Source organism: Peromyscus eremicus, chromosome 23 (genome assembly GCF_949786415.1).
Source record: "Peromyscus eremicus chromosome 23, PerEre_H2_v1, whole genome shotgun sequence".
Classification (NCBI taxonomy): domain Eukaryota; kingdom Metazoa; phylum Chordata; class Mammalia; order Rodentia; family Cricetidae; genus Peromyscus; species Peromyscus eremicus.
In genome coordinates, this window is record NC_081438.1 from 38,393,982 (window position 1) to 38,406,343 (window position 12,362).

The 12,362-nt window shown below is 49.3% G+C and overlaps 1 protein-coding gene across 2 annotated transcripts in view; it reads left to right on the top strand.

Moving 5' to 3' along the window:
* The window catches only part of Mtus2 (microtubule associated scaffold protein 2), a 245,831-nt gene that overhangs the window by 222,756 nt on the left and 10,713 nt on the right, over window positions 1-12,362 (top strand). For both annotated transcript variants that reach the window (XM_059249359.1, XM_059249360.1), the window contains 3 exons: window positions 2,984-3,198; window positions 7,486-7,591; window positions 12,158-12,231. In XM_059249359.1, the coding sequence (XP_059105342.1) occupies window positions 2,984-3,198; window positions 7,486-7,591; window positions 12,158-12,231 (395 nt within the window). The remainder of the gene's footprint in view (window positions 1-2,983; window positions 3,199-7,485; window positions 7,592-12,157; window positions 12,232-12,362) is intronic.

Here is a 12,362-nt window from a genome sequence, read left to right on the forward strand (position 1 = left end):
TAACATCACCGGACAGCCACCATCCTCCTTTGATACTAACAGAGAAGCCAGATGACGTTGGGAAGCCCAGCAGCTGCTATTGGTCTTATCTAGCCCCGAGGCCAGCTGGGCTAGGCTTCCTGCCCCGCCCCCGCCCCGCCCCCGCCTCCCCCCGGCCCCCCCCCCCCCCGCGCCCCCTGCCCTCCACCCACCTTCGTCAGCTCTCACTGCCTCTGACCACTGCCCTGCATTTTCACTCCTGGTTCCACTGCTTCTCATCTCCTGCTGTCTACAGAGATTTCCCTTTGAGAGTCACGGTACTGCAAAGACTCCTGGGAGCCAGGGCGTGCTCTCCACTCTATCATGGGCACACCTTTTGTGTCTTTACACAATGTTGTTTGGAGGAGACTCGCTAACTCCAGTCTGTCCCAAAGCCTCACGCTTTGAAGACTTGATACTCTTATAAGAGACCATTTTGTGTGAGCCTGGGATAGAGTCACTCATCGACAAGGTGGTATGAGACTTGTCAGAACCCAGCAGGCCTCGGTTTTTTATTTTTCATACTGATTGGCAACACCTATACCCTGAAAGCCAGAGAGGCTTTTTCTGAGGCCAGTGGGCCACAACAGGTCCCTAAATGCACAGTAACAGATCTATTAGTTCCACAAAGGCTTGTAAGTGACTCTAGCTGGACTCTTTCAATGTTCTCATCTCCCTGAAGAGTGCTACCACGTCTCCTTGCTCAGACCAACCACTGGGTCTTTCTGGACTCCTGCCTAGCCCACATCTGTACCCCTTCACCTCCCCGGTGCACCTACCCATCCCTCCCCATGCTTCCTCCCTCAGCCCAGTCACCTGACCCCGTTAAGCTCAGTGTCTGGACTCCAGACGCCCCCTGAACTCTTCTCCTTGTCTCATAAACCATTTTCCATGCAGCTATCAGGAATGAAAATCACTATTTCTTCCCCTCCTTGAGACTCTGGGAGCGTGAAGCTGTCGCGAGAACATAACCGGAAAGCCATAGCGTAGCCACAGGTCCCGCGTGATGTGCCTCTGCCTGCCTCTAGAACTTGACCGCCCTCCTCCGAGGACGTTGGTGCTCCATCGTGGCCTTTCTGTTCCTTGGTTAGACCAGAACTGTGCCTGTCCCAGGGCCTTTGCGTGTTCAGGTGGAAGGGGGGAGTCCAGCAATGGCCAAGCACTAGACACATAAGTCGTCACTGGGTTCATAGATGAATGAATGTCCACACCAGGACTGACTTGCATCTCTGTCTACCTGAACTCCCTTCTCATAATGCTCTTCCTATTTTTTTTAAGCTTACGCCCACAGTGGCATACTTCCTACAGCAAAGCTGTACCTCCTAAACCTCCCCAAATGCCACCACCGGGGACCAAGTGATCAAATGTCTGAGACTAAGGGGACATGTCTCATTCAAGCCTCTGCTCCTTCTGTGCTGGCCTGCCTTCCTGCCACTGTGCCTAGAACTGTGCCTGGCCCTCAGCAAGTGCTCCCTAAATTCAATGACTAGTTATCTTTTGGGTGCTGGGGATGGACCCCAACACATTGCTTACACTAAGCGCCTACTCTACCATTTAACTACAACCCTGGCTCAGTATCCGTCCAAAGCTGCCCTGCCTGTCTGAGTCTACCCATAAGGAAACAGGCAGGTAAAGGGTTAGAATTCCAGACGTCGTCGGAGGTTGAAGGAAGGTACGCCAATGCACAGTCTCACCTTGGAGACATTATAATGCTGCGGACGCATCGCGGAGGCTGTCCACGCTCCTGGCTCTGCTGTGCACCTTGCCTTGACCTTGGACCAGTTTGCTCCGCTTCCTGTTCTCCGCAGATGGGGTGTAGGCTGTTGGGAGCAGCAGTCCCTGTCTAGGCGAGGCAAGGATGCAGATGCCGGCTCCTGTTTACTCTGCGCGCTGCGTGCCGGGAGTAGCGTGTGTCTACAAACACCACAGGCAGGCTGGTGGCTCTCTGACTTACTCTCCCTCTGTGAACACCTCAGACTTCATTTTCAGTCGCTCCTTTTATTTCTCCTCTTAACATTTTCACCAAAAAGAAGAATTTGGGGGGAAAGTGAGTGGTTCAGCTCAGTGTGCCCTGAGGGTACTTTTCAGGTGCTATACCACCCCCTAGCGGTCACAGTTTTATTACTAGCTAACTGGAATTTAAAGAAAGCACCAACCCCTGGACGAGGACACCCATGGTCTTTAAAGCCTTGTAACTTCCACTCCCAAGAGCGCATCCTAATGAAAAGTGACCTGGCACATGGGTGAACATGTTTGTTATATTATCTGTAATATTATCTGTACCAGCAAGTCTTGGAGACCAATGTCTAACAATAAGGGGGCGCAAGCTGTATCAGTAGGAAAACGTTGGGCTTGCACTGGGTATCTTTCAACAGTTTTGAGCACTGGGTGGCACCATTGTGTCACAGATCTCCTGAGTGCGCTGGCCTTGTGGGTAAGTAGGGCGCACACACTAGGGAATTGGGGCATAGCGGGACAGCCAATCGGCATCTTATTCTCAAATGGTTCAAGGGAAGAGAGTCTTTTGTGGTAATATATTGTGCTAAACTAGGTTTTGAGGTGTTTGGGGTTTACTTATTTCTCTATTTACTTATTTTTGAGACAGAGCCTTACTGTGTAGCCTTGGATGACCTGGAGCTTGCTATGTAGACCAGGCTGACCTCAGACTCTCAGAGATCCCCTGCCTCTGCCTCCAGGGTGCTAGGATTAAAGGGATGTGCCGCCACCACCACCACCCGGCTATGGCGTATTTTTTATTTGTTTAATTCTTCTATCAGTCTCTGGTGCTGGGAGTGGAACTCAGGCCTCGTGCATGCCAAGCCAAGCAAGCACTCGGCTGCTGGGTCGCGCTCCTGGCCCGGTGGTTCCTGTTTCGGTTTTACTGTTGACAGCCTCAGGTGGGCTAAGGGTGGGTCATCGCAGCGTCTGCTCCCCACTGTGCTAAAGAGCTCCGTGCTCCCCGCAGCCTTCAACACCGCCAAGTGTGAGAAGCTGCAGAAGGAGAAGGAGGCGCTGGAAAGGCGGTTTGAGGAGGAGCTGAGGAGGCTGGGCTGGCAGCAGCAGGCCGAGGTGCAGGAGCTGCAGGAGCGGCTGCAACAGCAGTTCGAGGCCGAGAGCGCGCGCCTGCAGGCGGAGCACCAGGACCAGCTGCTGCGCATGCGCTGCCAGCACCAGGAGCAGGTGAGTCGGCCGGGCAGCTCAGCGCCAGAGGTGGGAAAAGAGCCCGGGCCAGGAGAGGAAACGGACTTGGGGTCAAGATCACTCTCCAGCCTCATTCTGGCTCTCTCTACGCCCTGTGCCTAGAATGTTGTCCCTGCAGACACCATGGCACCCTCTCCACCTTCTAGGCCTAAGGTTAGCTTCTCGGTGAGAACTTCCCTAAGATTGCAGTTTTACCCTTGTCCCTTATTGGTGAGCTGCTCTTCACGTATTCTTTGTGGGTAGAGGCGCTAAGCGAACATGTATGTAGACCTGGTTCTGCACCAGCCACTGTTTCCGATTTGACGGACACTGACTCCATCACCCTACCAGGTAGCCATTCCTACCCCCATTTTACAGGTAAGAAGACAGAGTCCCAGGGTTAAGTAAGCCACCAGAACTCTGTTGCGTGAAGTGTGAGCAGAAGTGGCTCGTCTTCTTTGACGGGTGTGTTGCTCTTCAGTGCTCATCAGCTCACCTCACCAAACCCCTGTTCGTTTTCTTTAAAAACTCATCCTGCGGGTGGCAGGTGAGTGGCAGGAACAGCACCCTATAAGGAGTTTCAACGGGCGGAGACCGCTCAGCCTATCACCTTGTGTTATGTCTCCTTCACCCTCCCACCCAGCCAGCTCCATCTGCCCTGCAGGAGAAGACACCACACAAACAGAATAAGGCCCTAGGACCTCACTGTCTGGCACAGGAGACCTTGTGCTGAGAAGAGGTGGTGCTGGGGACACGTGGCTCTCGTGGACACGTGGCTCTCGTGGACAGCCGCCCTTCAGGCTGAAGAGGGGGTCACACTGGGAACCAGATGGAGTCAGCCTGGGACCTCCGGCACAGCCTGCCACCTGCTCGGGGCTGGTGTCTAGGAGACTGACAGAGTGCAGTGGGGGGCTGGGCTCCTGGATGTTGGAGAAGGAAACTCACAGGAGGGTGTTGGAGTGAGTAAACACAGGCTGGCTCCCTCTGGATCCTCTAATGAGGATGCGCGTCTGGGATGGGGGCAAATGGGAGTTTAATCTGGTTTGAGTTTAATGAGGAAATGAGAGCACGTGACGCTCCATTCAAAATACATCTTCTCTAAGTGAATTGCCAAAGCCTCAGTTAATTGCCTCTGGCATGCGGCTGAATGTAAAGCCCACAACTCTATCCTTGCTCATCTGAGGCGATAGATAGCTTTTCCCCCTTATTGCCTCTGCACCCAGCCCTGCTGGGTAGCAGGCTGCCTTCAGAACGGAGTCACAGGGAGTAACTGCTTCTCCAAACAACTAGGGCCGTTTGGTAGGCACACTGGCAGCCTCCTCCGTGGAAGAGCCCAGCATCCCATCTCTGTAGATGGCGGCCAAAGACAGACAGCAGTGGTCTAAGGGGGCTCTATCCAAGGTTCCAGCCAGATAAGAAAGCTCTTCAGGCAGCAGAAGCTTCCCGCATTACTGATTTTCCTGTTGCTCTGATGAAACGCCATGACAAAAAGCCAGCTTGTGGAAGACAGAGCTTATTTTGGCTTAGGGTTCCAGTGGGCAAGAGTCGATCATGGATGGGAAGGCCAGGCAGCGGTCAGCAGGCAAGACGGCAGGAGGAGGGAGCTGAGAGCTCGCCTCCTCAACTGTAAACGGGAAACGGAGGGCAACCTGGAAATGATGCAAAGCTGTAAACTGTAAAACCCACCCCCAGTGACAAACTTCCTCCAGCAAGGCTCCACCGCCTGAACCTCCCCAAACACTACCTCGAACCCAGGACTAAGCATTCACACATGTGAGAGAACTTGGGTTCAGTTCCCAGCACCCACATGGTGGCTCTCTGCAGTCTGTACTTCTAGTTCCAGGGTATCTGACGCCCTCTTCTGGACTCCTTAGGCACTGCATGCACATGGTACACAGCCATACATGCAGGCAAACACCCATATACCTAATACAAATAAATAAATAAATAAGAAAGAGCAGTGGTAGGAACTTTAGTGGGTAGGGCCTGGCTAGAGGAAGTAGGCCACAGTGCACGTCTTTGAAGGCCTCCTCCTTTCTCTCTGCTTCCTGTCCACTGTGAGGTGAGGAACTTCCTTCCCCACAAGCCCTTGCTGCCATGGTATTCTGTGCAAGCACACGGGCCACGTACTTGTGGACTGGACCCACTGACACTGTGAACTAAATCTTCCTCTGGGTCGTTTCTGTCAGGTGTAGGATCACATCGATGACAGTGCCACCAAAGACCTTGAGGACCTAGACACATTTATCTGGATTTGTGGTTTTAAAATGTCAGTTTTTGACACAACTGTAGGTCATGAAATAAACTGAATTATTGAATTTTATTTGTAAGACAACATGGAACAAAAAGAGATTTTTGTTCCAGGTTTCTTCGAGTTTTTGTTTGTTTGGTTTGTTGGCTTTTGGGTTCTGTTGTTGTTGTTGTTGTTGTTGAACTGGTTTTGGATGTGAAGGGGTATGTGTATGTACCCATACATGCATATATACTGTTACAGTGTGTGGTGGAAGTATAAGAGATTATTGACCAAGAATTTGGATAAACACTTCACATGTATTATGTCTAGGAGAGGCTTGCTATCCCAGGGAGAGGGTATCCTGAACAGTTTCTCTAGCAGGGCACACATTTGAAGGTAAAACCATGACCAAAATAAAACGGTAAGCAGATTGAGGGTAACGAGGGACCAAGAAGAGCCATTTGCAAGCATGGTTGTAAGTCAGGCGGAAGCTCTGCTTGGTCTGCATTTGGTCTGTGTTGGGGTGTGTGATTGCAGTGATACAAGAAGAGCATTTCATTTTGTTATTATAAATAACAAATAACAAATCTCACTTCTGGAGAGTCTCACTGTCCAGACATCATCAGGATCAATATAGCTTGGTGCTTTCTAATCCAAGATAAGCTATAATTATGCTTCAACTTAGTCCCTACACCAAGTATGCCACCGTGATCAACCAGGTCACACCCTACAACTACCCAGGGCCTATGCAGGATAATGGGAACATGCTGCATGTGCCCAGCCACCCCCAGGACTCTTAGGGCCCAGGGCTGGAATGGCTAAAGAACCTGTGAATATCCCCACTGGTGGAATTTGTTGCCCCCCACCCAATAAAAATGTGAAAACCAAACCAAATAAACAAACAAAAAAGTAAACACTGTAGGCAGTATAGTCATTGGGTAGAGGAATCAGAAAGTATGAAAATGAGGCGGGGTGTGTTGCTCATTGACAGAGTGGTGGCTTAGCATGTATGTGTAAGGCCCTGGGCTCAGTCACCAGCACTGAAAAATAAAAGTGAAAACCAAAACATCCAGGGTGGGCTGCACACTTGTGATTGAACACCTGGAAACAGACCTTCAAGCAGAGCGTGGGAAACCCTTCCCAGGAGCAGCCCCGAGTTGCCTGGTCAGCAGAGTGGCCCAGCAGGGGGCAAGCTGGAAGGCAAGTTTATGCTTGGGACCTTGGTGAAGGGGACATGTGTGAGCCTCCTGGCCTCACCTAGGAACTAGGGAGAGAGTCCTAACATGTCACTTGCTGGTGGTACCTGGAGAGGAGGCTGTCACTGGGTGTGTTTGAGAGAACAGCTCCACTTGGGTCAGACTGGGGGACCCTGCTTATCCCTGCCACTTACTAGCTCTTGGGTGAAACATGTTAAACCTAAGCCTTGATTTCCTCATCTGCAAAATGGGCATAGACAGGCCTACCTCATAAGGGTAGAGTAGGATAGGCTCTAACTGAGAGCTTTGGAAAGAGTAGTTCCGGCTTACCTGACACTGGGAAACCTTGAGAAGAGGCACGGAGGACTGTTTTTCCTGTCCCATCACTTCCTTGCAGGGTGAAGGAAAAGCATGTGATGGGGTAGTCCAGGACTCTACAGAGGTGGCTGAGACAGTCCTTCCTGGTAGAGCTTTTATTGTTTTGTTTTGATTTTGTTTTTTGAGACAGGCTTTCTTTATTTAGCCCTGGCTGTCCTGGAACTAACTCTGTAGTTCTGCCTCTGCCTCCTGAGTGCTGGGATTAAAGGTGTGCACCGCCTCTACCTGGCTGCATTGAACTTGTATCTTTCCGCAATGAGCCAGGTTGTGGCAGTGACTCCAGAAAATGTCACCTTACCTACAAATCCTGACTTCACTTTGGTACTAGACGGGGAGTGTCAGTCATCCCGGCAGAGTAGCTTGTCTTTGGCAGGATCACTGACTGTTTCTTCTTATTGAGTTTGCACCTATGTTTTCTAAGCAGCAAAGATATTCCCACCCGAGCTCCATGGACAACCAGTAACCCTGCCTTTCCTTCAGGTGGAAGACATCACTGCCAGCCACGAGGCTGCTCTGCTGGAGATGGAAAATAACCACACAGTTGCCATCACAATCCTGCAGGATGACCACGACCACAAAGTTCAAGGTATCTACCAGGCTGTGTGCAGCAGGCCCAAGTGTCTCTGTGATAGCACAGAGGATCCCTCCTTCCCTTCTTCTCTGTCCTTTTTTCCTTCTACCGCAGCCTTTGTGGTCATTCCTGTGAGAAGAAGATCTAGAAAGCAAGGCTTCAGGCAGGGCTGGGGAAGCTTGGCTAGCATGCAGTAGGCCCTGGGTTCTATCCCCAGACCCATGTCTGCAACATTACAATCCAGGCAGCTCTTTCTGTCCTCCAAAGGAGTTAGGTAAACCTTGAGGGAATGTTAAAATCCGCCTGAGAGTCTTACCAGCCTGAATTCCATGTGCAGTGAGGATATGAGATTTTTTTTTTTTTTTTACATCTCCTTGGGTAACTCAAGGTGGAGTCAGCATCAGGGGCCGTCCTCCTTGTAGGCACAGACAACTGGGGCCGGGTCCTGCATGTAGCCTGATTGGACTAAGTGCCCTTGTGATGCTCTTAGACCATGGTGGCATCTCTGGAGTTCTTACTCCTTGTCCACACTCAGCATGGAGCAAATTTAAGTCTCCAGATTCTTACTGTACCCATTTGGGAACTGAATTATCTTTGCACAGTGGTTCCATTGTGGCTTGTAACCCCCATGGGCTTGTATGTTGGAGGCTTGTTCCCACTGAGAAGCGATGGAGCCTTTAACAGAAATCTTTAGGTCATTCGGGATGTGCCCTCAAAAGGGATGGGGACACCAGTCTCTTTGCCTTCCTGTGAGTGATGTGACTGCTCTCTCACAGATACTCTGTGTTGGCCAACCTTGCTTTACTGTAAGAATATACTTGAAATCATCTGTAAACTGTTTCTGACCTTCTGAGCTGTGGTTGGTCGGCTCTGTTGCTGTGGGTCACCAGGAGACAGTACATCAGAGGAAGAACAGGTCCTGGAGCCGAGCCACTTAACAGGCAAAAGAGAACAAGGAGAGAGGCAGAGTGGGCAGACCTCCCCCATGAGAAGCTACTTCTCAATGGTTCCGCCGCCGTGGGCCCTTTCACAGGTGGACCTTGGAGGGACTCTCAGAATCCAACTGTAGCACACAAGACCTTCACTCCAGCAGAGTGGGCACTGAACCCCACCTTTGAACCCCCAAAACTGTGAGCCCTAACAACCCTTTTTCTTTATAAAGTTAGGCTGCCTCATGAGCTATATTTGTTACAGTAACAAAACAGACCAATGTGAGGGTTTGTGCACATTCTAACAATGCTACTGAGTCCAACTGAGATGTCCCTTTGTGGAAAAAGAGGGTTTGTTTTTTTAAATAAGTTTGTGTGTGTGTGTGTGTGTGTGTGTGTGTGTGTGTGTACGTGTGTGTACGTGTGTGTGTACGTGTGTGTGTACGTGTGTGTGCAGGTGTGCATGGAGGCCAGGAGATGGCGTCAGACATCCTGGAGCTGGAGTTAAACGCAGTTGCTAGCCCTCTGATGTGGGTGCTGGGAACGGAACGCACAGGGACTGCAAAAGCCACCGGCACTCTGAGCCATTGCGCCACCTCTCCAGGCCGAAGAGCTTTATTTATGTTTTCACATAATTTCTACCAGTGTGTGAATTTGTTTTGTTTTTTGTTATTGTTATTTTTTAATAGTTTAGATTTTATTTATGTGTATGTGCATATATCTGCATGGAAATAGGTGCACATCATTGCAGTGCCCACAGAGGCCAGAAGAGGGCATCAGCTATCCTGGAGTTACAGGCAGTTAGAGCCATCTGATGTAGATGCTGGGAATTGAACTCAGGTCTTCTATAAGAGCAGGAAGCACCTTAACTTCCTTAAGCATCCCCCCAGGTGTGAATTTTGTTTGATTGATTTTCTTTTCTCTTCCCTTCTTTTCTTTCCTTTCCTTTCCTTTTCTTTTCTTTTATTGAGACAGGATTTCTCTGAGTTGCTCTGGCTGTCCTGGAACTCATTCTATAGACCAGGCTGGCCTCCAACTCAGAAATCCACCTGCCTCTGTCTCCCAAGTGCTGGGATTGAAGGCGTGCACCACCACCACCCAGTGTGAATTTTGTTTTTAAATTTTTCCTCCCTTTACTTATTTTTCCCAGTCAGTTGGCTGTTCAAGTATCTATTAAAAGTAATAAAATTTAACAATGAATCGATCTATTTTTAATATAAGAATTTACATCAGATATTTTTTTAATTGTTTTAAAAATAGTCTTTCTAGCAACAAACTGACTGTGCAGTACCTGATGCTCACACTGTCTCCTCCCTCAAGCCCCTCTCCCAAATGCCCAAACTGGAGACAAGAGAGAAAAGTGCCCTGAGAACTGGTGTCTTGGATTATACATCCAAACCCTCGGCTACACACTGAGATGACCTGGAGACCTTAAAAGACAATTGACATGTAGATCCTACCTCCAAAATGCCAGGCCTTCCAAAACTCCAATATGCAGCAGGAAATGAGAAGAATCCCTTTAGAGAGCAGACAGGACAGAGTTTTATGACTTAGAAATAAAGAAATGCATTGTGGGAAGCCAATATTATATAGTAAACAATGGTATTCGCTCTCCCGTTCCCTTGGGGTGTGAGAACCTCTGACAGTGCCCATTCCCAAGCTACAAAGTGCCCCAGGGAAGGGACTTTGAGTGTATGGATTCCATAGATTATGGTATACCCTCCTCCTATTTCCCCCTAGATTTCCACACAAATAAGCCTGGTAGTTTTTGTTTTTTTCTGACAAATGAAGTCTTGCTTTAGATACCACATCCAAGGCCTTTGAATTGTTATATATGATGTTGAGATAGTATGGCTCTATATAATAGGAGCTTAAAATTCATTGTAATAAGTAGGGTGATGGTCTCAGTGACCATTAAAACTAATCATACACAGAGGCAGGTAGACCAGAAGGCCAGTTCATATAAAGTCAATGAAAGCAGGGGCTGAAGCGATGGTTCTGTGGGTAAGAGCATTTGTTGTTTTTGCAGAGGACCCGGGTTCAGTTCCCAGCACACACATGATCCTTCATAACTGTCTGTAACTCTCGTTCTTTTGACCTCCCTGGGCACCAGTCACACACATGGTGCACATACATACATGTGAGCAAACACTCCTACACAAAATACCATAAATATAAAAAGTCAATGAAATCAACTCAAACTTTACTTTTCCAGAGATGTAAACTTTGGCTGTGAATGAAAACTAGATTCTTAACAGCCCCCATCACCATAGTTAAAGATCTGAGCTGATGGAAACCACTCGGATTTTCCTGATTACAGCTCTTGGTGGCCCAAATGGTAATTGTTAGTATCCAGGACTCTCGTTCCAAGAACAGGATTCAGGCTGATTAAGGAGACCATCGCCCTTCTAGTCATACCACAACAACAAATTGCTGGTCTTCCCATCTGGAGGGAACAGAATGCATTTCCTTAACACCTACATCACCTGCATCACCTGCATCACCTACATCACCTACATCACCTGCATCACCTGCATCACCTACATCACCTGCATCACCTACATCACCTGCATCACCTGCATCACCTACATCACCTACATCACCTGCATCACCTACATCACCTGCATCACCTGCATCACCTTCACCTGCATCACCTACATCACCTGCATCACCTGCATCACCTTCACCTGCATCACCTGCATCACCTGCATCACCTACATCACCTTCACCTGCATCACCTACATCACCTGCATCACCTACATCACCTTCACCTGCATCACCTTCACCTGCATCACCTACATCACCTGCATCACCTGTATCACCTTCACCTGCATCACCTGTATTACCTTCACCTGCATCACCTATAAGTTATTACCTGGATGTGGCTTTATACAGAGCAGTTATCCCAACCCCCTGAGACAGAGCAGCCAACCTTTCCTTCAGGCCGAGTGTCTTATAACTAGTCTTTGTTCAAGCAAATCCTGGGCCTCTCTAGTCCACGGAGTGTGGCCCAGAGGCCACCAAGATGTCCTTGTTGACACAGCACTGATCCCTCAACCACACCATGAACTCGGCATCAAGCGTGGTTGGCAAGATGTCTCCTCCAGTGGCGCCCTGCTTGAAAAGCTTCCTCAGCCCGACGTGGAAGCTTTGAAGTCAGGAGGGTAAATCCCAGGAAGGGAAGAAATCAACTGTTTCATCACTAGAGGAAAGGTGGGACTTTCAGCTGGCGCTGTTGACAAAGGTTCTCACACGGCCAAGATTGTGCAGCATTCAGAAGACGTGTGTGTGTGTGTGTGTGTGTGTGTGTGTGTGCAGGCCAGGAGATGGCATCAGACATCCTGGAGCTGGAGTTAATTAAATGCAGTTGCTAGCCCTTTGATGTGGGTGCTGGGAATGGAACTGGCGTGCATGTGTGATATACTTTCTCTCTTTTTTTCTCTTTCCTCCCTCGTCTCTTTCTCCTTCTCACGTCTCTCCTTCTCTCACAAATCACATTCTGATCACCACAGTCAACTTCGAATGAGCAGAGGAAACCTTGAATCCGCTCTGGCTGGCCATCATTTGTCACGTGTCCTCATCTGCCCCAACAGCCTTGATTTATGCTTTTCAAAAGAAAGGCTCGCTTAGCAATTTGATTTCTTCTTTTCAGAACTGATGTCTACCCATGAATTCGAGAAGAAGGAATTGGAGGAAAACTTTGAAAAGCTGCGGCTGTCCTTACAGGTTGGTGCTGCTAGTGAACAGCCACAGCGGCATGCTCGCTTGCAAACGTTGATCTGACACCTGCTTCTTGGGTGACATCTCTGTCACAATGAGCCCTTCCCACAAGGAGAGATTCCAGGGTCGCAGAGAAA